General features: G+C 40.2%; 1 protein-coding gene across 1 annotated transcript in view; it reads right to left on the minus strand.

Annotated features, from left to right (window-relative positions):
* FAM241A (family with sequence similarity 241 member A) overlaps positions 1–20,891 on the minus strand; it is an 88,432-nt gene extending 67,541 nt beyond the window's left edge. Inside the window, exons 1-2 of the mRNA XM_036764942.1 lie at positions 20,839–20,891; positions 19,981–20,440 (exon numbers count right to left, since the gene is read on the minus strand). Of these exons, the coding sequence (XP_036620837.1) occupies positions 19,981–20,440; positions 20,839–20,891 (513 nt within the window). The remainder of the gene's footprint in view (positions 1–19,980; positions 20,441–20,838) is intronic.
* Positions 20,892–26,282: the final 5,391 nt, after the last annotated feature.

Consider the following 26,282-nt stretch of genomic DNA (forward strand, 5'->3'; position numbering starts at 1 on the left):
TCTGGGGATAACATGGCTTGGGTGAGCCTCTTGCCAAGCTCTCTTTAAACTTGTTTACTCTTTGCAAAATGATTGTAATGTTTCCTGCTAGTTTATGAAGCAATACTGTTCATAATCTCCCACTATCCTCCTTGGTAAGATCTTATAAACAAATTTCTATTGCAAAGCAGAGTAGCCTTTGGCTGCCTTATTACACCAATTGCCAAGAAAATCAAGTGTTTGTTCACTGGAATGATTTCTAGGCTCTTTGGGATGCCTCATTATGGTGTCTGAGTTATATCAGTTACACTTCCTTAGGAAATGGTGATAATCAATATTAATGTCTGTTCTTTTAGCCATATCCCATTCTTCAGCATCAACAGTTTCCTTAATAATAAATGGGCTAGAAATGCCTCAGTTTCAAGCCATGTCTTCCCATTTTTATTCTTCTACTTTGGTATTGATTTTTATATTTGCTTTAACAAGTCCTACACAGCAACTGATTTGGAAATGACTCCCACAATGGTTGCTGATTATTTCCCATCAAGATAAGAGCACTTTTATTTTTGCTGATGTCATTTGATGCTCAGCATGTCAAGATTTTCTTTTGGATATAGCTGATTCTCTTTATGAAAGTCTTCATGATATACATGCATGAGGCTTCTTTTGGTCTGTGAAGCTTTCTCCTCTTTTGCTTCTTACTCCTGAACCCTATCTCCCAACCTATTTTTCAGTCTCCTCTCTTATACCCACCTTTGCATGGAATTAAAAGATATACCAACTTAATTTGGAAGATCTTATCAAGTTCCACAGAGAATTCTCTACCTCTGCATCCACTGTAATTGATGTTGGTTATAATAAGCTACAATTATTTTTAATGGTGATATCAAGTCAAGTCAATTAAGCATTTGTTAAGTACCTATTATGCACCAGGAACTGTGGTAAACAGTGGAAATACAAAGAAAGAAAAAAAACCCAACAATGCAACAACCACAAAACCCAGTTCCTGCTCTCAAGAAGCTCAATTTTTGTAAATACTTATTATGAGCCCTGAAATATGAGGTGAATGAGTCTCCTATGGTTAGTTTCAGAGACATCTGGGAAGATCTGTATAAACTGATGCACAGTGAAATGAGCAAAACTGGAAGAACAAGATACATACAATTACAAAATGTTGTAAAGACAAACAACCATGCAATGATCATCCATGCTTCCAAAAGAGGGATGATGAATCATAATACCCACCCTCCTGATAAAAAGGGATGGACTTAAGGATGCAGAAGAGGCATACATTTTCAGATATAATTAAAGTGGGAATTTAATTTGCTTGCTTATATCTATTTTTTCCCAAGGGCTTGTTTTTTTTTCTTTCTCTTTCCAATGGGGGTGGGGCCAGGGCAGTGTGTGGGAGAGACAGGGGGTCAGTGATTCCCCACCCCCAAATGAGAAAAGAACCGCAGGAAAACTGGAAGGAATCAGAGACAAGCAGGGTAGCTTTGAAAGTTAGATTTTGAATATATTATATACTAAAAAATGAAAAGCAAGCTCTATATCATAAGATTTGCAGTCTTGTGTACAATCTTATCTCTTTCTGCTCTATATAAATACACACTAAATATTTATGAAAATATTAATTTTATTTTGGTTACATTCAGAATATAAACAATAAAATGGGAAAAGTGCCCACAAAATAATGTTTCTTGCTGCCCTTGATCACATAATAAAACTCCATAAACTCCTTTATTTGCCTTTCCATGTGGCTCTGAGTTGTCCTTCTCTTTAGCTGCAGTGTCTTTTTGCCTAGCATAGTCCCCTGCATACTTAAGTACTTACTTATTTACTTAAGTAAATACTTAATAAAAGCTTTTTCCAGTGATTCTTTCCACAACAATCCCATGAGGTGTTATTCCCATTTTACAGGAGAAGGAGACAAGCTTAGAGAAGTGACTACCCAGGGTCACATGGAGAGTTAAGTGGCAGAGGTGGAATTTAAACCCAAGTGTCCCTGACTCCTCCAAGTTAAATACTCTTCACATTACACCATGCGGCAGCTAGGTGATGCAGCGGATAGAACGCTGGACTTAGAATCAGGAAGACTCATCTTCATGAGTTCAAATTCTGCTTCAGACAGTTGCTACCTATGTGACCTCGGGCAAGTCCCTTAACCCTGTTTGCCTCAGTTTCCTCATCTGAAAAATGAGCTGGAGAAGGAAATGGCAAACCATTCCAGTATCTTTGCCAAGAAGACACCAAAATGGAGTCACAAGAGTCAGATATGACTAAACAACAACAACCATCCAGAAAGGCAGGTGTGGCCTTTTGTGGGATTTACACAGACCCCACTCTACAAGATGGAATTTTCTCCAACACTAGATAGAAGCAGCTTTGGAAGTTTTATGAGAGAAAAAGTATGTGTAAGTAGTATACATATGTGTGTATATGTACATTGTGTATGCATATATAGTTACATATATTTGTATTCATACATAGTCTAGGTCTGTGAAACCACTGATGCAGAGAACTCCTAGTGAGGAAATGTCTTACAATAATATAATTAAGCTTCTTCTCTAAAGCTTACAGATTGAATCTCTAGCCTTATATTTATTGTTGGTCCAGACCTATGATTCCATTAGTGTCAGTCAGCTGATCATCTAGCACTTATTAAGTGCCTACTATGTGTCAAACATCACACTAAGTGCTGGGGATAAAAATTAAAAAAAATGAACAAACAACACAATCCTTTCTCTCAAGAAGCGAAAAGTCTAACATGATAGACAACATGCAAATATGTACCAACATGGAAGATACAGGTTAAATTGGAGATGAACCAAGATTGGCTTCCTATAGAAGCTGGGATTTTAGCTGTGACTTGAAGGAAGCCAGGGAAGTTGGGGGGCAGCGATGAGGAGGTAGAGTATTTCAGGCATGGAGAAGTCGAAGAAAATGTTCTGAGTTAGGGGATGGAGTGGGGGGGCGGGGGAGGGCCTGGACAGCATCTTTCAGGAAATTATCAAGGAAAACTGCCCTGATATCCTGGAACCAGGGAAGGAACAGCAACATGGCTAGTGTCAGTGAAAGTGACTCATGGGATTGGAAATTCCCTCTACCAATGCAGATTGAAAACTCATCTATAACTTAAGACTCTTAGAGAGTTGTCTATGTCAGGGCTTCTTAAACTTTGTCCACTTGAGACCCCTTCAGCACTTCTTAAACTGTGTGTTGCTTTAAGAAGCACTGGCTAGAACCAGATTAAAATGTAATGGGGAGATAGTTAACAAAATATATAAAAATACAATTCAGCGTTGTTGTTGTTCGGTCATGTCTGACACTTTGTGACCTCCTGAACCATACTGTTCATGAGGATTTCTTGGCAAAGATACTAGAGTGGTTTGCCATTTCCTTCTCTAATGGATTATGGGCAGAGTTTTAAGTGACTTGCCAGGGTCACATAGTTATTAAGTGTCTGAGGCCAAATTTGAACTCAGGTCTTCTTGACTTCAGGCTCAGTGCTCTATCCACTGAGCCAACAAGCTGCCTTTTACAATATAACATAGATAATACAAATCTGTGGTTTTCTAAGTCAATATGTAGCCTATGGGGATCAATTTCTATTTGAATCTGACAACATTATCCTAGAACACAGAGAGGTTAAAGTGACTTACGTAGGGCTAAGGAGCCAATATATCTCAAAGATCTGAACCCTAATCTTCTTGGCCCCAAATCAGCTTTATCTGCTATTCCCTGCTGGCTCTTAGTACTTATAATACTGGTTACAAAATTTATGGAACTAGAACAAAATATAATAGAAAGGCATTTACTCACCCCTCTGTCCCAATTTCTCTTCCTCTATCATTAATGAGTACTCCTTGTTATATATAGTGGAGTTAAGGAGCGGGGGTTGGGGCGGTGGGGGCAGGAGACCTCTAACTTCTATTTTGGGATCTGCCACTAAACAGTTACGTGCCTTTAGGCAGATTGGAATACATAATCTCACAGTCATTTCCAGTTATAAAAATTCTATGCTTCTATTTGAGCCAGGAGAACCTTTGTTCTCTTGACATCCCTTCTGACAACATACTAAAATTTTATTTTTCTATTTAAAAGTAAAAATACAAAAAAGGTTTCCTTTCATTATTGTTGCCAATTTAATATTAAACCTTCACACTGGATTGTTTAGTAGCTACAGCATTTAAAATTATTAAAATGATCCCCCTGTGGTAGGAGTGCTGTATTCTGTGTAGACTAGGCAAGATTTTTCCCCTTACGAGGCAAGAGAGACTTCCAGGAGCTAAGATGGTGGAAGAAACTGTAAATCTCCTTAACTCTTCAATATATACCTCCAAAAAACCATAAAATAGGACCTCAAAACAAATCCTGGAACAGCAGAACCAGCAAAAAGATGGGGTGAAACAATCTTTGAGCCCAAGAAACTGGGAAGATTGGCAGGAAAGGTCTGTTTCACTTGGGTAGAAAGGAACTACAGTCTGGGAGAGGAAGTGTTCCAGGAAGCCAAAAGCAAGCTCCACTTCAGCAAACCATACTGAGCCCCAGTGTGGTGGAACATGCAACCACCAAAAACGTGACCCACCACATGCCTCAGCACAGCCAGGGAAATGGGCAGATTTCAGTTCTGAGAATTGCCACTTGCTTCAGGGTAAGCCTTAGACAAGCAGGCAACATCCAGTAGCCAGACCTCCATGTGCTTCAGTGTATCCCCAGGGAAATGCAGAAACACCCCATTGGCCTTAGCATATACCAGCACTAGGATGCCAGATCAGCACTAGGTAAGCTGCCAGACCCCTATGACTTCCGGCAGTGCCAGACCCCACCCCCACCATGATACTCCCTCAGTGAAGCACCAGACATGTGGGCTCCTGATGGGCCTCTGGGCAATATCAGGGCAGCAGCACGTAAACAGCCAGGGTTAAGGTTAAGGTTAGGCACAAGAAGCCTGAGACAGTTCCCCTTCCATCCTGGGAGCAGAGATCAAATTTAAAAGAAAGGTAAACGGCCAAAAAAAGATGAGCAAAAAACAACAACAAAAAAAGAATCTGACCATAGAAAATTATTATAGTGACAGGAAAGATGAAGACACAAACTCAGAAGAAGACAACAATGTCGAAACACCTACGGGCAAAACCCCAAAGAAAAGTGTCCAGAGACAACTCATGGAAGAGCTCAAAAAGGAGCTTAAAAACCATATAAGAGAGGCAGAAGAGAAATTGAGGAAAGAAATAGAGTAACGCAAGAGAATTATGAAAAGAGTCGACAGCTTGGAAAAAGAAAACAACTGCATAAAAAGTAGAACTGGCCAAATGGAAAAGAAGATGCAAAAATCCATTGAAAACAACCCCTTAAAGAGTACAATTGGCCAAATAGATAAGAAAGTGCAAAAGCTAACTGAGGAAAATAACTCCTTAAAAGTTAGAATTGAGCAAGTGAAAGCTAATGACCCTATGAGACATCATGAATCAATCAAAGTCAAAAGAATGAAAAAATAGAAGAACATGTAAAATACCTTATTGGAAAAAATAGCTAACCTGGAAAATCCAGGAGAGACAATGTCAGAATCATTGGACTACCTGAAAGCCATAATCAAAAGGAGGACCTGGACAGCATCTGTCAGGAAATTATCAAGGAAAACTGCCCTGATATCCTGGAACCAGAGGGCAAAATAGGCATTGAAAGAAATCGTTCATTACCCCAGGAAAGAGATCTCAAAATAAAAACTTCAAGGAACATGATAGCCAAATTACAGAATTATCAGGTCAAAGAAAAAATACTGCAAGTGGCCAGAAAGAAACAATTCAAATATCAGGGAGCCACAATCGGGAATACACAGGACTTAGCAGCTGCAACATTAAAAGATAGAGTCATGCTAGGACTACAACCAAAAATCACTTACCCAATGAAATTAAGCATAATACATGAAGGAAAAAATGGTCATTCAATGAAACAGAAGAATTTCAAGCTTTCATAAGGAGAAGACCAGAATTAAAACAAAAATTTGATCTCCAATACCAAGACCCAAAAGATACATAAACAGGTAAAAAGGGAAGAGAAAACATAAGGGATTCGATAGAGGCAAATGATTTACATATCTGCAAGTGGAAAAAAAGCAGGAGTAGCAATCCTCATCTCAGACAAAGTAAAAGCAAAAATAGATCTAATTAAAAGAGATAAGGAAGGAAACTACATCTTGCTGAAAGGTACCAGAGACAATGATGCAATATCAATACTAAACATATATGAACCAAGTGGAATAGCATCCAAATTCTTTTGTAAATCTCTTTTTTGGGGGTGGGGGGAGGCAATTGGGGTTAAATGACTTGCCTAAGGTCACACAGCTGGTAAGTGTGTCAAGTGTCTGAGGCTGGATTTGAACTCAGGTCCTCCTGACTCCAGGGCCAGTCCTTTACTCACTTCACCACCTAGCTGCCCCGGCTTCCAAATTCTTAAAGAAGTTAAGTGAGTTACAGGAAGAAAAAGACAGCAAAACTATATTAGTGGGGGACCTCAACTATCCCCTCTCAGAACTTGATAAATCCAACCAAGAAGTAAGCGAGAAAGAAACTAAGGAGGTAAATAGAAAATTAGAAAAGTTGTATATGACAGACCTTTGGAGAAAACTAAATGGGAATCAAAAGGACTGAACACAAAAGTTGACCATGTATTACAGCATAAAAATCACATGTAAAAAGGCAGAAATATTAAATGTGTTCTTTTTAGATCACAATGCAATTAAAATTACATATGACAAAGGGCAGTGGAAAGATAGATCAAAAATTAATTGGAAACTAAATCTAATTCTAAAGAATAAAGAGATCAAAGACAAATCATAGAAACAATCAATAATTTCACTAAAGAGAATGACAACAATGAGACAATATACTAAACTTTATGGGATGCAGCCAAAGCAGTACTTAAGAGAAATTTTACTTTTCTAAATTCTTATATCGACAAAATAGAAAAAAAGAATAGATCAATGAATTGGGCGTGCAAATAAAAAAAAAACTAGAAAAAGAACGAATTGAAAATTCCCAATTGAGGATCAAATTGGAAATCCTTAAAATCAAAGGTGAGATTAATAAGATTGAAAGTAAAAAACAAAACAAAACAAACTATTGAACTAACAAATAAATCTAGGAGCTGGCTTTATAAAAAAAAAAACACAAGATACATAAAGCATTGGTTAATTTGATTAAAAAAAAGAAAGAAGAGAACCAAATATCCAGTATCAACAATGAAAAGGGTGAAATCACCACCAATGAAGAAGAAATTAAAGTGATCATCAGGAAATATTTTGCCCAATTATATGCCAATAAATCTGACAATCTGAGCAAAATAGATGAATATTTGCAAAAATATAAATTACCCAGGTTAGTAGATCAGGAAATAGAATGCCTAAGTAATCTGATCTTAGAAAAACAAATTGAACAAGCCATTAATGAGCTCCCTAAGAAAAAAGCCCCAGGGCCAGATGAGTTCACAAGTGAATTCTATCAAACATTCAAAGACTGATTAATTCCAATACTATAAAAGGTATTTGGAAAAACAGGCAAAGAAAGAGTCCTACTAAACTCCTTTTATGACATAAATATGGTGCTGATACCTAAAATAGGAAGAACTAAAACAAAGAAAATTACAGACCAATTTCCCTAATGAATATCGACGCAAAAATTTTGAACAAAATACTAGCAAGGCAATTACAGCAATATACCACAATATACCCTATGACCAGGTGGGATTTATACTAGGAATGCAGGGTTGGTTCGATATTAGGAAAACCATCAATATAATTGACCATATCAATAACAAAACCAACAGAAATCATATGATTATCTTGATAGATGTTGAGAAAGCATTTGACAAAATGTAGCACCCATTTTTATTAAAAACATGAGAGAGCACAGGATAAAGGGATTGTTTCTTCAAATGATAAGCGGTATCTATCTAAACCCATCATTAAACATTGTCTGTAATGGGAATAAGCTAGAAGTCTTCCCAATAAGATCAAGGGTGAAGCAAGGATGCCCATTATCACCACTGATATTCAGTATAGCACTAGGAATGTTAGCTGTAGCAATAAGAGAAGAAAAAGAAATCAATGGAATTAGAATAGGCAATGAGGAAACAAAAATATCACTCTTTGCAGATTATATGATGGTATACTTAGAGCCTAGAAAATCAACTAAAAACGAATTGAAATAATTAACAACTTTAGCAAAATTGCAGGATGTAAGTTAAACCCAGATAGATCATCAGCTTTTCTTTATATGACCAACAAACCCAGCAGCAAGAGATAGAAAAGAGAAATTCCATTTAAAATAACTGTAAACAACATAAAATACTTGGGAGTCTGACTGCCAAGACAAACCCAGGAACTATATGAACACAATTACAAAATACTTTTCACACAAATAAAGTCAAATGTAAACAACTGGAAAAATATCAATTGCTCATGGGTAGGCCAACCTAATAAAATAAAATTGACAATTCTACCTAAAGTAATTTACTTATTCAGTGCCATATCAATAAAACTACCAAAAATTATTTGATAGAGCTAGAAAAAAATAACAACAAAATTCATCTGGAATCACAAGAAATCAAGAATATCAAGGGAATTAATGAAAAAAAACTACAAAGAAAGGTGGCCTAGCAATACCAGATCTCAAACTATATCATAAAGCAGTAATCATCAAAACTACCTGGTACTGGCTAAGAAATAAAGGTGGATCAGAGGAATAGATTAGGTGCACAAGACACAGTAGTAAATGACTATAATAACCTAATGTTTGATAAACCCAAACACCCCAGCTCTTAGGATAAGAACACACTATTTGTCAAAAACTGTTGGGAAAACCAGAAAATAATAGGACACAAACTAGGTATAGACCAACATCTTACATCATATACCAAGATGAGGTCAAAATTGGTACATGATTTAGACATAAATGGTGACATCATAAGCAGATCAGAAGAGCAAGGAATAGTCTGCCAATCAGATCTATGGGGAAGGGAAGAATTCATGACCAAATAACAGATAGAGAGCATTACAAAATGTAAAATAGACAATTTTGCTTATATTAAAATTAAAAAAAAAACTTTCATACAAATAAAACCAATGCAACCAGGATTAGAAGGAAAGCACAAAGCTGGGAAATAATCTTTACAGCAAGTGTCTCTGATAAAAGCCTCATTTTTCAAATATATAGAGAACTGACTCAAATTTATAAGAATACAAGCCATTCCCCAACTGATAAATGGTCAAAGGATATGAACAGGCAGTTTTCAGAGGAAGAAATCAAAGCTATCAATAGGCAAATGAAGAAGTGCTCTAAATCACTCTTGATTAGAGAAATGCAAAGTAAAACAATTCTGAGGCTACTATTGGCTACTTATCAGATTGGCTACTATGACCAAAAAAAAGGAAAATTATAAATGTTTGGAGAGGATGTAGGAAAACTAGGACATTTTGCTGGTAGAGTTGTGAACTGATCCAACCATTCTGGAGAGCAATTTGGAACTATGCCCAAAGGGCAACCAAACTATGCATACCCTTTCAGCTAGCAATACCACTACCAGGTCTGTATCCCAAAGAGATCATAAAAAAGGGAAAAAAGAGCCAAATGTGAAAAAATATTTATAGCAGTCCTTTTAGTGGTGGCAAAATATTGGAAATTGAGGGGATATCCATCAATTGGGGAATGGCTTAACAAGCTATGATATATGAAACCTGGGAAGACTTATATGAACTGATGCAAAGTGGAATGAGCAGAACCAAGAAAACATCGTATATAGTATAAGCAAGACTGTGTGATGATCAACTATGAATGACTCAGCTCTTCTCAGCAACACAATGATCTAAGACAAGTACAAAGGACTCACAAAGGAAACTGCTGTCCACATCCATATAAAGACTTGTGTCCTCTGAATGTAGATTGAAGCATATTTTTTCACTTATTTTATTCTTTGTTGTGCTTTTCCTCACCTTTTGAACTGTTTCTTCTTTCTCAACTATGACTAATATGGAAATATGTTTTACATAATAGCAGGTTTATAACCTATATCAAATTGCCTACCGTTTCCAGAAGATGGAAGAGGAGAGAGGGAGAAAAATTTGGAACTCAAAATTTTGTAAAAATGTAATGCAAAAGTTGTGATGCAATGCATGCAAAATGCATGCAATGAATGCAAAAATTGTCTTGACATGTAATTGGGAAAAAATAAAATACTATTTAAAAAATACAATAAAATAATTGTAGACAATTTTTTAAAAAGGCAAGGGAAAGTTATCCTAGAGACTTGATTGGCTTCTAGGGGCTTAAGGCTCCATCCCTGCAGGATATAAGGCTAGCCCTAAAGGATTCAGTGCTCCTCAGATTTAGCCCTCTGAGTTGCCACACCCAACATACACTGCTGATCAGACAAGTTTTGTATGGAGACAAAGAGTGTGGAGGTGGGAGGGGCCTGTCTCTACCTGACCCAGTGCTGTATTCTTGCTGGGCTATGTTCCCCACGTTATGGCTAAGGAAACCTTCTGTTAACTGCTGGATGGTCTACAGATGTTTCATTCCATTCTAACTTCCATACAGCCTGAATCAGACCCAGTCTACCACAGCCCCCAAAGAGTGAGTAGTTGTATTGAACCCACACAATATGATAAGCATTTTCCTAGCTTGCTTTAAAGAGATAGTTGGACTATAGTGTCAGATATCAATGAATATCCATCCAAATTCTACAAGAAATTTGAGTCATGAATATGTTGATAAATTTCAAATCTCTTGGGGCAGCTAGGTGGCGCAATGAGTACAGCATCAACCCTGGAGTCAGGAGGACCTGGGGCTCCGGAGTCAGGAGGATCTGGCCTCAGACACTTGACACACTTACTAGCTGTGTGACCTTGGGCAAGTCACTTAACCCCAATTGCCCTGCCTTCCCCCTTTAAAAAAAAAAGAAAGAAATCTGAGGGCTGAAAGGTATCCTCAGAAGTCACCTAGTTCCAGCTGTACCAGAGACTCCTGTTAAGCCTCAAATCATCCATTGTCCTAAGGTCTCAGTTGCACTTAAGACATCTCTAATAAGATATCCTGGCTCTATCAGGCTTTGGTGTCAACAACATCATGTCCCAGTTTCTTCACATACAAAATATTGTTTCTAAGACTCACTCTTACCTCCTGTACTAAGATGTAATTGGCACTTTGAACTCCCAAGATGAAAACATCCTTTCTGAACTCTTCTAAAATTTTATATTTAGTGATGAAAGAACTACAGAGTAATTCCCAACTCAGGGCTATCCAGACTTCACTTGACCTCAGTGACGGGGAACTTACTGCCTCATGAGGCAGCTCTAATTGTTAAGTTTTCCCTCACGTGGATTTGAAATCTTAAACTTCAACGCCTAGATTTAAAGAGAGTTTTATCTAATAGCCCTTTAAAAAAAAAGAAAGAAAGTGATTAGTCTGGAACAACCTGTTCTTTATGAACCCATGAGGATTCTTAGTGATCACCAATTCCCAAACCACTCTTCTGAGGACTGTGCCCCAGGGAAAAATGGGCCCCTACTTGTAACAGCATTTAGGTTAATGAGTCATGGTTAATCTGAACACTGAGATACTAGGATGAACCAACCTTGGCCTAAACAGGCAAGTGCCAAGAAATGGTATTCTTTCTTTACTCAGAATCAGTTAGAAAGAACTTCATGTCATCTAGTCTGGAGTTTAGAGGCTAAGTGATTTATTTTGAAGCTATACCATTAGTTTAAGCTATCTCACAATGATGGCTTTTCTTCTAACATAACCAATAGTGATGTATGCCCTGGTACTAGGCATTAGAAACTCCTGTTAAGCTCCAGCCCATCCAGTGAATTAAAATCCAAGTTGTATCTAAGACAACTCTCACAAAGCTAATGAGAAGCCCTGGCTCTATCAGACTTCAGTGTCAGCAACACCATGTCACACTTTCTCTATATTCAAAATTCTGCTTTTAAGACTTGCTCCTGCACTAAGATATAATTATGAACACCTTTTTGGCACTTCGAATCCCCAAAATGAAAACATCCTTTGTAAACTCTTCTAAAATTTTATATTCAGTAATGACAAACTTTTAAAATATTGTAATAAATAAGCCCTGCCCAGGCCTTGCAAGTCACATAAGATTATAATTACTGCCCCTCTTAACCTACCTTGGAATCCTGCCTATTTACAGAAGCTTATCTTAAGAACTATTAGTTAGAAGGAGAAATTTAATATTTGAATAGAAGTCAGTAAACAAAGAAATTAAATTAATGACTACAGGTATTATATAACTGATGAATACCCTCTCTACCCCCATTGTAGACCCTGTTATGAGAGCAATTATGGGAAAAAAAACACAAAAAACCCCCAGCAATTTTAAAAGAATCTATGGACTCAAAAGCAGAAATGGGATCATGAATTTAAATTGGGAAAGGACGTCAGAGACATATAACACTCTCATTTCACAGACGAGGAAACTGAGTTCCAAAAAGGTTGTGGCTTGCTAAAGGTCCTCTAGGTGGCTATTCTTCTTGTTTGTTTTCCCTTGAATGACCCATTTCCTTTTCTTATGGACTGAGTCTGTGCCCCAGTATTGTAGTAGAATCAGTATTGAACTCTGGTCCTCAAACTTCAAATCAGAGTTTTTTCCACTGACTTCTAGACTTCTAGGGCTGGGAAAACCTGCCTATGCATTCATTGGGACAAATTCCACTCATAGAGATCAGCAAATTTTTAACATCTATTTTTCAATCTAATTTTTAAATTAAAAAATAAGTCCTTCAACAGAATTGGTGCCTTCATTCACACATTAGTGTGAATCAGTTTGAAGGCAGCTAGGTGGCACAGTGGGTAGAGTACTGGGCTTGGAATCAGGAAGACTCATCTTCCTGAGCTCAAATCTGGCTTTACACACTTACTAGCTTTGCAACCCTGGGCAAGTCACTTAACTCTGGGGAAGTCACTTCTGTTAACTGTTGGATGGTCTACAGATGTTTCATTCCATTCTCACTTCCATACAGCTTGAATCAGACCCAGCCTACTACAGCTCCCAAAGAGTGAGCAGTTGTGTTGAACCCACGTGATATCATGAGCATTTTTTTTTTACTCTATAGAGACAGTTGGACTATAGTGTCAGATATTAATGAATATCCATCCAAATTCTACAAGAAATTTGAATCATGGTTATGTGGATGAATTTCAAATAAAAATCTCAAGGCTGAAAGGTATCCTCAGAAGTCATCTAGTTCAACCCATACCAGAGACTGAAATCATCCATTGTCCTAAGGTCTGAGCTGCACTCAAGACATTTCTAATAAGTTACCCTGGCTCTATCTGACTGTCAACAACATCATGTCCCAGTTTCTTCACATACAAAATATTGCTTCCAAGACACAACAACATGATGTTGTTGACACCAAAGATATGACTGAAATGACTGAACAACAAAAACGAATTAGCTCAGTAAGACTAATTTTTTTCCAAGAGCTAGTTCTAGCTGCACTGAAGTAAGGGAAATTCTGCTTTAGAAGAGGAAAAAGGACAAAGAGGGTGTCATTTGGGTGCATGGATTGCTTTGGGAGCAATCTTTCTATTTTCAGTCATTTCAGTCATATCCAACTCTTTGTAATTCCATTTGGGGTTTTCTTGGGCAAAGATACTGGAGCATTTTGCCATTTACTTGCTGGATTTGAACTTCGATCTTCCTGGCTCACTCCAGGCCTGGTGCTCTAGTCCACTGTGCCAATCAATACCAAGAACTGAGAAGTGTCCTTGAAGGGGATATGACTTGAAATGAGTCTTGAAGGATTGATAGGTGAAAGCGGCTGGAGATGAGTATTTCAGAGCTACATTGCCCTCCCCTACCTCACCTAGGACAGCCAGTCAGTATGGCATAAGGCACACTGGATGATTTGGGGCAAGAGAGACAGGCAGTAATTGGTAGGAAAGAGGCACACACAGGTATAGCATGCCATAAAAAATCTTGCCCTCTTTTAGTTTTGCGTAGGGCTGGGCTCACACCTGGAAAGGAGGAGGTGAGCCTCTTCATCCTTCCTTTTATACCAGATGGTTGATTGTTTCCAGGACCAATAATTCAGGCTAGTTACTAGTTTAGCTACGTTATGAACTAAATGTGCCTCTGTTGGGCTGATTTAGAAATCTAACCACCATTTATAACATTGTCTTTTACCACAACGAACATCCTGACTTATAGAATCCACAGTCTTTGAGAGATAGCCTATTGACATTTTGAATACTCTGATACTAAGGTGAAGCTGTGATCTCCTGGATGTGGGAGCTCTACAGCACTGAATGTATTCTCAACCAATCTTAGTCTGAATGCTAGAGGAAAGAAGACACTGGGCATAGACCACTCAGCAGACTCGCCCTGTTCCCAAATATGCCAAACTTTCTGATGTTTCATCTCTTCCCTAAAACCTACTGTACACCTTTAACTTCCCTTTCCCTTGATCTAGTCATCCAGGCTTGGGGTCATCTTCTTGCCCCTCATAAGCAATTAGTTGCCAAGTGCTATGACTCCATCTTCTTAATCTCTCTGCTTTCCTCTGAGCATTTACTTCGGCCACCAGTCATGCCCTCACCTCTTGTTACCCAGATTATTATAATAGCCTCCTAAGTGGTCTTTCTACCATATTCTGTTCCCTTTCCTGGTACAGCAGAGAGAGCTAGGATTCAGAAGTTAGAGGAAACTGAGACCTGGGAAAGACCTTAACTTAAAAAAGTCATGGTCCCCCACTGCATCCAGGGCCATTAGCAGTCATCTTGACCTATGTCTTGCCACTGGACTCTGATGATTCTGGAGGAGGGAGTGAGGCTGATGACTTTGCACAGTTCTGCCTCACTTAAATCCAATTCACTTGCAAGTCAAGGCATCACCCTCCTGATGTCACTGGTCCTCTTCAAGAATGAAGGACAAATAACAGCATCCTGAGTGAGCCCTATCCAAAAAAAAAACATCTTCCATAGAGAATTTCGGGCAGGTGGATGGTGCAGTGGATAGAGTGCTTGGCCTGGAGTTGGGAAGACTCATCTTCATGAGTTCAAATTTGGCCTTAGACACTTAACTAGCTGTATGACTCTGGGTAAGTCACTTAACCCTGTCTGCCTCAGTTTCCTCAACTGTAAAATGAGCTGGAGAAGGAAACAGCAAACCACTCTAGTATCTTTGCTGAGAAAACCCCAAATGAGGTCAAGAAGAATTGGACATGACTAAGAATGACTCAACAAAGAGGATTTAACTACCCAGCCATCCTGCCTTTTTCCAGGTCTTTTTACATTCCAGGGTAGCACCAAGGCGACTCTTTTTTGTTATTCCCTGAATGGCCTACTTCCTTTTCTTATGGACTAACTTTGTGCCCTTGTATTGTTTTGTACCACTTCTTTCATGGATGCCATCATTGGTAACATATTGCTATCACAGCCTACTCACAATCATCCACTGACCTTTGGGTCACCCATAATTCTGATTCTTTGGAGATTTCATGATAGTGTTCCATGTTTCACAGTCAAAAAAGTGTCACAGGGAGAGCTTTGGTTTTAAAAAAGATGGGTTTTTCTGTCAGGGAACAGCTTGGGATCTGTGAAAAGTACTTCCCAAATGCAATTCAGCTTATTCTCCTCAATAACTGATGGAACCCAATTGGGAATTGAAAAAAAAAAAAAACAAACCCAACAGTTTTGCGAGCTGTTTTTATGTTTTATTCACTGCTTTCCAAAATTATACCATTTCATAGTGAATACCCATCAATACTGCTTCATTTCCACTTCAGGGGATAGTCAAGTTCTTTTGCCACTTGACTCTCCTGAGTTTTCTCCCATGCCTAGGCTGCCTTCTCACCCTGGACTACGCATCTGCTCAGACCCCTTCTGCCATTGGTGAATTCCTTCTGGAGTCTAACTTTTGTTAAGGGCCCAGGCCTGTCATCCTTCATTCCCCTTCCAGTTGTGCTTTAGACTCTCTGGATTTTGCCACAATGCCCTTGCCACGGGTACCTTCTGGTCCTTTATCCTCCCACCCCACCCCCTCCTTCCACTCTTTTCAGCAATCTTTTATGTGATGTCTTCTCCCATTAGAGAAATGGCAGAGACTGTCTTTGTTTTTGTTTGCATTTTGTATCCCCAATGACCAACACAGTACCCAGCATGTAGGAAGTACCTGTTGCTTGCCTGTCACTAGAAGGACACCAGATAAAGAAGGAGGGAAGGTGGGGGTGGTGGTTCAGAACTGTCCTGGTTACCATTTTTTTTTTTTTTGCTGTAGTCAATAGCCCTTCTACAGGCAACAGGTGAAATTATAAATTACATTTTCACGATAAGATAACAACGAAACCTCTTTATGATGATGATAGCTTGCTTTTCTTCTAGAATTTGTTTCTGTCTGCTAAGAATGGATTCAGTTTCTAACTGCAATGGATTTTAATGTTCTGGGCTTCTTGACTAAGAAGTATTGAATAATACTGGTATACCTGTAATATTGATTGAGTAAATCAATCATGACTCCAGTGTAGTTTTCAACTACACAGTACTGTAAAATGCTAGTGGTCTTGGCTAAAAACTTTCTTCCGGCTGCCAAATCAAATAATCTATTCACATTTTCAAAAGTCTGTAGGAAACTGAACTTTGCATTTATAAGACATGCATATCCGGAAAGATATGCATGTCTTATAGTGACATATACAAAATCTCTAATACTGTTAAGCATATTCCTTTGCTCTTCTGTTCATTTTTTTCTTTTGTCATAAACAAATTTTACTGACATAAGGGCCATAAATTAGGACTCACCCATATTAGCAACAAGTTAACCTTGTAAGAATTGCTAGCTAAGTGGAGTGGTAGCTAGCCTACCAGAGTCATAAAGATCTTTATTTGGGACACTTATTAGCCCCATGATCCCAGGCAAGTCCCTTAACCTCATTCTGCCTCAGTTTCCTTGTCTGGAAAATTAGGATAAGAATAACAGCACCGGCCTCACAGAGTTGTGAGGGTCCCACGAGATAATATAAAACAAGTGCTTTACTGCAAACCTAAAAGCACTGTATAAATGTTAGCTATTATCAAACACTTCAGATTCATCTGATCATTTATTTAGGAAACCACAACTTGAATTTCCCTCCCAGACACCAAACCACCCCCCTCTCCAAAGCCATTTCAATTAGGTTTCTGATTCCTAGGCTTTATTTTTTTCCATTTTGGGGATTAAGGTATAAGAAAGTCGAGCTTTTTGCTACTGAGTCACTAAGCAACCACCCCGGAGAGGGTGCCAGGAAGGGGTTCTAACATCCTGGTAACCAGTTCTTAGCTTTAGTTATCATCTCTTCCATAGTTGGCAGTGATAAATCAAGGTTGTCAAAGGTGAACTTAGTGCTAAAGTACATTTTTTTGGGTGGTTTTGAAAAAAAAATGTATTTTCTGATTTTTGTTTCACATGCTAAAATAATTTATCTTGACTGGAATATATCTACTAATTTAGACATGGAGTTTATGTCTGAGGGAGGGTAGAAAAGAACAGGTGAGAAGGATGGTATATAATAATTCTGTTCACCAAGCTATAGATCAGTCAGTCGGTCAGTGACCCAGCAATTAGTGGCTGCTGTGTGCCAGGCAGTGTGATAAGCACTGGGGATACAAGGAAAGTAAAATGAACAAAGAGCTCATTCAATACGTAGGCAAATCATTTAAATGTAATATACGATAAATTGTATTCCTACCAACTAATGTGACTAGTAACTGATTTACCTAGGTCATTTTTCATACTATGAATGAATGTATTTACTAGTCAAAATTCACCTTAAACTTTGCTCTCTCCATTGTTGTGATTATATACTGAGGATACTAGGAGATTGGAACAGCCTGGGAGGGATTTTGGAGTTGCCCACTTTCTCATTTTCCCTTATCTCATCTCCCTTCCACCTTTGATTCTTATATAAACCCAACTTTTCTTTTTCTTCTTTATCGGCTTGCGATTCTATTTGCTTTCAGAGATTAGAAATAACTTGCTCCATATCAAAAAGCATTTGTTTGTGGTTTCAGTTCCTGAACACACTTACACACACAAAATACAGTATTTGTGTACCTATATGCTATTTACACAATGTGTATACAATCACATATAGAACTGCAGAAGGGCAGCATGGCTAGGGACTTTTGAGATCATTGGGCTCACTTCTCTCTTTTTACTCTGAGGAAAATGAGGCCCGGAGAACTTAAGTGGTTCATGCGAGATTATATGGCAAAGTGAGGACAGTCAGGATTTCATGCAGATCTCCTGATTCCACAGTAAAGTGAAAAGAACACTAGATTATGTCCTCACATATATGTTAGTCAATAAGCATTTATTAAGCACCTACTACATGCCAAATACGGGGCTAAGCATGGGAAACACAAAGAAAGCAAAATACATATCCACATATAGGCAGCATATAAAACCAGCTGTTTTAGGATTCTAAGGAAAAGAAAAAAACCTGAACCAGGAGCGACTTAGGCCAGATTTAGTCCTCTCTAGAACAGAAACATTCAAATGGGTAAGTATGAGAATGACCTAAGAGAAAAACATATTTCCCAGTGTCTTTAAAATGTCATTTTACTCTTAAAGGTACAGATTCAGAACTGGAAGGGACCTCAGAAGCCACTCAGATCAAATAGCTTTGACTTTTTACAGTCTCTGTGTCTATACTAAGATCTCATCTTCTCTTCAAGAAGCCTTTCCTGTCTCCCTTAATGTTAGTGCTTTCCCACTGAGCTCACCTCCAGTATACTCTATATATATCTTGGGTAACCAGTCATTTACACACTTGTCTCACCCATTGGAATGTGAGCTCCTTGAGAACAGGGGCTGTCTTTACCTTTCTTTATTTCTCCAGAGTTTAGTTGTGCACCTGGCACACTGTAATAGTTTAATAAATGCTTATTGATGGACTATATATATACACACACACACATATATGTACACACATATTATATATAGTGTGTCTGTGTATATATACACGATTCTTTGTATACATACCATATATGTATAGTATATAGTGTGCATATTTGTATACATACCATATGTAGTATATATATATACACACATATTTCTTTGTAAATGTACACACCATTCTTTGTATATATGACATATACACACACATATATACACACATTTTGCATATGCACACATGATTCTTTATTATATACTATATGTGTATAGTACATATGCACGTATGTATATATGCACACAGACATGTATAGTATACACACCATGTATGGATATTATATGTGTGTGTAGTATATATACCATACTTTAAAGGTATTTATACAAAGAATCATGCGATGTCAGAGCCGGAGAGGGGAGTACGGTATGCATGCTGGCACATATAAAAGCACACGATTTCAGAGTTGGGAGGGACTTTTGAGATCACTCGGCTCAATGCTCTTCTTTCTACCCTATGAGGAAATGGAGGCTCAGAGCACTATCAGCGACATGCTCCAGAAAACAGAAGTGGCAGAGCCGGGCTCCGAACTCGGGTGCCAACACTCCACTTTTCCCCCTTGCTGCACCTTGCTGCGGGTGGGCAGGCATCCAAGCACGAGGAGAGGACCCTCGGACTCCGGGGATGCCCAGAGCACCCGCGGCTGCCCAGGCTCCTCTTTGCGCACGCTGGAGAGCAGGCACGCCGCGCCCCCTCCACGGTCCCGTCCACGCACACACCTTGACCCAGATGCTCCCAAGCTGCCCACATGACGCAGTCCCCGAGCGGCCCCTGGGGAAGGGGCAGAGGGAGCAGCGTGCCCCCCATCCCCGCGGCGGGCGCCGAGTCCGAGGCCGGGGGGGTCGGGGCGCGGAGCCGGTCAGGAGTGAAACTTCGCCGCCGCCCGGGTGGAACAGCGCTGCGCCCGGGTCCGTCCCCCTGGCGCCGGGCACGCACCGGCACTGCCGGCCGGCAAGCAGCCCCCCGGGGGCTCCGGCCCCGCTCTTGCGTTCGCTCACCTGCTCCGGCTGCTCCTGGCCGCCTCCTCCAGGACCACGCTGCTGCTGCTGCTGCCGCGGCCGCCCGCGCCGCCTCGGCTGCTGCTGCTGCTGCCCCGCGAGCAGGCTCTGGCCGCCGTCCTCCGGCTCCTCCGTCTTCGCGGGCGCCGGCCCCGGCCCCGGCTCCGGCCCCTCCAGCCCAGAGTCGGCTCCGTCCCCGTCCTCGTCCGGCTCCCCGTCGCCGCCCGCGCCGCGCAGTAGCTCCCCGGCGGAGCACATCCCGCCCCCTCCCCGGGGCCAAGTGTGGCCGCCCAGCTGGGAGGGGATCCGGGACGCACGCTCGGCCTCGCCCGCTTCCGAGGCTTCCCTCCCGGACCCCTGCGACTGTTGACAAGCCGTTGGGCGGGAGGGCGCCGCCGGCTCGGCTCGGGGGCCCCGGGAGCGCCTTACGGAATCGACGCTCCGCCCAGCCCCGCCCCGGCTGGCCGGCCCCCAGGGGCAGAAGTGAGAGGATCTGTCCCGCTCCCTTTAGGCACTCGCCAGCCCCGCCCCTGAGCTCGGCCGCCCCGCCTTCAGGGGCGGAGCCTCGAGGGGCTGGGGAAAGGGGGGCCAGGGGGCGGGGTCTAGGGCTACTCTAGCTCAGGTATGTGCCACCTCTGCGGCTGGCGGTGGGCTCTTTCCACTTCTCCTCTTCCTCTTCTCCCCCATCTACCTCTTCTTTTCTCTCTTCCTTCCCTTCCTTTCTCTCTGTTCCTCCCCCATTCTCCTCTTCCTTTCCTTCCACTCCTCCTCTTCTTTATATCCCCTCTTTCTGTTTCACTCCTCTTTTTTGCATCCCTTCTTTCCCCCTTGCATCCCTTTCTTCTCTCTTTTCTTTACCTCTCTTTTCCCCCTCGCCTCTTTTTTCCTCGCTCCTTTTTATACTCTCCCATCCTGGTCTTTTTCTCTCTTCGCTATTTTTACTTTCCCTTTTATTTTTATTCTCACTTTTTTACTCTCCAAATTCTTGTTTTCCTCGCTCATCTCTTTTACCCCTTCTCTTTCTTGCCTCTGATTTAACTTCTTTTTACTCTCTTCCCTCCTTCTCTTCTCTTTTTTTTGCTCTCAACCTTTCTTCTCTCATCCTTTTTTCTTTTTCCCCTTCTTTTCCTCTCTTCCCTTTTTTCTCATCCTCATTCTCTCTCTCTCTCTCTCTCTCTCTCTCTCTCTCTCTCTCTCTCTCTCTCTCTCTCTCCCCTTTCCCTGGTTTCCCCATTTCTTTTTCTCTCTACATCTTTCTACCCGTTTCTCCTCTTCCCCCTCCCTTTCTATATCTCCCGTTTCCCTGATTTTCCCCATTTCTTTTCTTTTCTCTTCTCATGTCTCTAGTCTCTCTGTTTGTGCTTCTGTCTCTGTCTGTCTATCCTTTTCTTTGATCTCTGTCCATTTCTCTTTCTCATCCCGGCTCTTCCTGCCTCTCTCCCCTTTCTCTTTTCTCCTTCCACTACCCTTTTCCTCCTCATTTTCCCTATTTCTTCACTTCCTCTCTCCCCCTCCAGAATCTCCCCCTCTGTCTTGGCTCCCCCTGCTTTCTTCCCTCCTCCCATCCAAAACTTATTTCCCCTTTTCTGTCTACTAACACTTAACTTCATCGGAATGCAGTCAGAAAATTAGCTCTGGAACAGTGTCTTGGGACCTGAAATCCAGGCTTCATTCTGCCACTAAACTAGCTGTGTGACCTCCAGCAGGTGAATTCACTCCTCTGAGCTTCTCCTTCTTCACTGATAAAATGAAGGGGCATAGGATCATAGATCTAAAGTGGAAAGAACTTCAAAGGTCATTTAGTCCAGCTCTCCCAGTCCAATTTTACAGATGAGAAAATTAAGTTAAATTTAAATGCCTTCATATTGATTGCCCAAGGACACACAGCTATCAGAGGCTGTAGTCGAATCCTAATTCTCTGACTCCAGGATCAAGGTTTAGACTAATTGATCTCAAAAGTCTCTTCCAGCTCTAAAAGTTTTAATTGGTGTATTTTTAGTGTACTTATATTGGCAAAGGATGAGCCCAGTGATTAGGAGATAGAGCTATTTAGATTAGATTATTAAATTCAAATTTCTCTTGGCCTAATGAATTGTTAAAAACAACAGAATTTCACAGTGGACAAATATATACCTTCAGACAAGACTTGCTCCTTCTTTTGGGAAGGAGTGGGGTAGAAAATATGTCATTGCCTAGCATCAAATGAAAAGGAGGAAAGGTGGTTCTTTTTCCTTTCCAAAAGTCATTAAAACATGGAGTATATTCAAGATTAAATACACAGAATTTAATGCCACCATAGAAATAAGAGGTTTCTTTGGGATGGATTATTTTTTTTTTCTTCTCATGTCAGTACATTCCATTGCTAAAACTTTGGTTTGCCATTAGTAATATTTGTGATGAGATCTGACTTGCTTTTAGAATTTGTAGAAAAAAAATTAGAATTGTCCAAAACTATAACCACACTGGGGAACTCAGGAGGCATTACTACATTTGGGGATGGCTAAGTAACATACCTCCTTCCAATGATTTATTTTTGTATCAACCCATAACAGTTTTGAGTCTGTATTAGTATAAAATGCCTACATCACATATCTATCTATCTATGTCTATATAGAGAGAGATACAAAAGATACTTCTTTAGCTTCACCCTTGTTTCAACAATCTGGCTAGTAGCTTCTGTGGGGGTGTAAGATCTACCTACAGCCAGCACCCAGAAAGCTGTCAACAGCACAGATTCTTTTGATCTGCTTAACTGAGGAAAGCAAGGTGAAGGGGTTGACAAGTTTACTTTAATCCAGCATACAGACAGCATTCACTTAGTTCAGGGGAAAAATCCAGCACCCTGAACTTCAGAACAAAATACAAACAAATTACAAACATCAACAGACAGACCCAATACAATTCATAGTTACCAACATCTAGGTTCAGCCCGGGAGCTCAGAACAAGGGCTGGCTCAGTCACTCAAGCCACCACTGCTGCAGTGAAGAGCTCCAAGGAACAGACAGCCAACCCCTGGTTTTTATATCTTTTTCAGCGTCAGGGGTGAGTCACACATGTGACTCACCTTCGTGACCTAGAATCATCACAAAGAGGCGGGCTTAAACCCATGTGGTCTAAAAGCCTCTGCTCTCCCAGACATGTAAACTAGGCCCTCCCTGGAGTTAGCCCCACCTTGGGCCCCACCTTAGTTGCCAATCCACACCCACTAAGGTTTTACACCTAATAGGGGTTTGGGCCTGGGGCTTAGCACCTAGTAAGGCTCAATGAATTATTCAAAGGGAACAAAAGCCAAATTATTCAAGGGCACTTGTTGAACTAAGTGCTAAGGAGCCCATTTTTGGTTAGCAACGCAACCCTAGATCTTGACACTTTAAAAAAATTATTTTCATCTCCTTTATCTTCTATGCCCTTTCATTTCCATAAGCATTTATTGGAGACTTCCTAATATGATATAAAGAGTACTGGATCTAAATTACTACCTGTATGACCTTGGGCAAGTAACTTAACCTCCATGGGACTCAGTTTCCTCATCTGTAAGAAAAAGTGGGTCCTAGACTAAGTGGCCTCAGGTCTTTTCCATTTCTATTTCAATGATCTATTGAATGTGTACTTAATGATCAAAGCATGGCACCTATCTGGTAGTATAATGAAATTCAAACACAAGAAAATGTTATTCACAGTATTAAGTGACATACCTTAGGTAAACTTCAAATAATAGCTAAATCCAGTGGTCCCCTTTCCAGTCCTCATCCTCCTGGTTGTCTCTTTATCTTCAGAAACTATGGGCTAACCTCCTGGACCCTTATCTCTTAACTCCAGAAGCTGTACACTGGCCTTGTTCTCCAGGCTTAATACTTAAACAAGAATCATCTCCATAACATACTTCACTAGTGGTCATCCAACCTTTGCCTGAAGACCTTTACTAATGGGAATCCCACTATTTTCTGGCCCATTCCATTTTGGAAAATTGACTCAATTTCTAGAATATTTTTTTTTTCTTGAAAACAAAACTCAATTTGCCTCTGTGAAACTTCTGCTCTTTGCTTTCAGTTTTGCCCTTTGGTGCTAAGAAGAACAAGTGTAATTTGTTTTCCATGTGACAGTTCTTCAGTTGCCTGAAGACATGAGTTAGTGTCTAATCTAGACCTGAAAGGGACCTTAGAGGTCATCTAGTCCAACTTGTCCAGGGTTCTATAGGTAGTAAATAGGAGAGTGAGGATTCATGTTCAGGTTGTGATTCTAAGTTCAGTGCTTCTTTCACAGAACCAAATTATTTTGGCTCTGCTTTCTACCCTCAACCTCCCCTTCACCCACTTCTTTTCCCTAGGCTAAACAGTTCCAGTTCCTTATGTGATATGCTCTCGATGTGTTTCATCATCTTGTCTATCCTCCTCTCATCATCTTCTAGAGTTTTGTGTTATATGATGTCAGAGAGGGAAAACTAGAAACCTTGGGGATCAGGCACATGGGAAAATTAGTATTTTAATTAGGCTTTGAAAGATATATAGGAATTTGACAAGAAAATAAGGGGACAACTAAAGAGTGAGCAAGGTCTGAGACAAGGAAGCTCAGACTGTGTTTTTGAGAGAGAGGAGTCTAATTTGGCTGGAAGAGTAGTTCTAAAACTTTTTGGTCTCAGGACCCCTTTAAGAATCACAAAAATTATTGAGGACACCCCCAAGAGCTTTTGTTTATGTGGGTTATATCTACCAATATTTACTGCATTACAAATTAAAACATTTTACTATTTTTAGAAATGTCTTGGGGTCTCTATATCACAGTTCTAGGGGTCTTGGGAACCCAAAAACTCAAGGGCAAAAGGGTGTGAGTCTCCTTCAAAAGAATTCCACCACTCAAGCCTCTTTTCAGTCCAAGTAGTTTATTAAAACACCAGTTGGCTTTTTTTCTTTTTTAGTTTTGTTTCTTCTTTCTTATAGCTCATTCCATCGGTTATAATTCTTCTTTACAACTTGACTATTATGAACATAAATTTAATGTGAAGGTATATGTAGAAGCTATATCAGATTACATGCCATCTTGGGTGGTAAGAGGGGAGAAGATGGAGGGGGAGAAAATTTGGAACTCAAAAACTTGTGGAACTGAGTGTTGTAAACTAAAAATAATAAATGAATGAATGACTGAATGAACAAATAGATAGATAAATATATATATATGCATATATATATAGATATATAGATATAGATAAGTAAAGCGGCACCAGTTGGGGTAGGTGAGATTCCTAGTAAGTCTACACTATTTGTGATACCAGTACAAGTGGGCCAGATTTTAAGAATCTGAGCAATTTAATTGGGATAAGGTTGATATTTTATACTGAAAAACTGTGAGAAAATCTGGAAGTAATTTAGGAGCAGCAAGTAGCCTAGGATGGGCTGGAGGTAACAGACTGGGGGTCTATGGGATTAAGGGGTGGGAAGTAGCCTGGTGTGGTTCAGAGGTAACAGACAATGTGCTGGGCTGGGTTGGGGGGCACAGTGAAAGAACAGTTGAAAGGATTATTGAATATCTAAGTGGGGATGTGTGGGAAAGTTCAGGAGCTGGGTTGCATTTTGCAGGGTCCAAGTCCCATACCCCATCATCTAGGGGTCACTGAATCTCACTTTGAGAATCACTGAGCTAGAATATCGAATTTGGGGAGGTCTGTTACAGGAGATAAAGCTTGAAAGGCTGAGGGATACCAGATTTTGGGGAGGGATTTTGAATTCTAGGTAAAGGATTCAAACTTTACCCAGTGGACAATGAGAAGCCATGGAAGATTTTTTGAGCAGAGGAAAGTCTGAGGAAGATAAATCTGAAGAATTTGCTATGCAGGCTAGATGGGAGACAGTAGAATGGAAGCAGGAAGACCATTAAAGAGACTGTCACAGTAGTCTAGGCTGATAGCAATGATGAGCTGACAGTGGTAATAAAGTTGGGAAGAATCGATGTAAAAGTTAATGCAAAGGTGGGATCACCAGCACTCAGTAATGGAGTCCATCGGAGAGGTGGGGAAGAAAGAAGAATCAGGGATAATGCCAAAGTTTTGAACATGAGAGATTGGATAAAAGGGTGGTATAATCCTCAGAAATAGTGAATTCCAAATTCATTATCTCCCCTCTCCCCCCAGCACCCCTTTAACAACATTGCTGCTAGCAGCTGCTGTGAGGGTGTAAGACCAATAACACTAGCACAGATTCTTTGATCTGCTTTTCTAAAGAAAGCAACTTTAAGGGGTTAACAATCTCACTTTAATTAAACATACATATATCATTCACTTAGTTCAGGGGGAAAGCCAGCACCCTGA

The sequence above is a fragment of the Trichosurus vulpecula genome, chromosome 6 (genome assembly GCF_011100635.1).
Source record: "Trichosurus vulpecula isolate mTriVul1 chromosome 6, mTriVul1.pri, whole genome shotgun sequence".
Taxonomy (NCBI): Eukaryota; Metazoa; Chordata; class Mammalia; order Diprotodontia; family Phalangeridae; genus Trichosurus; species Trichosurus vulpecula.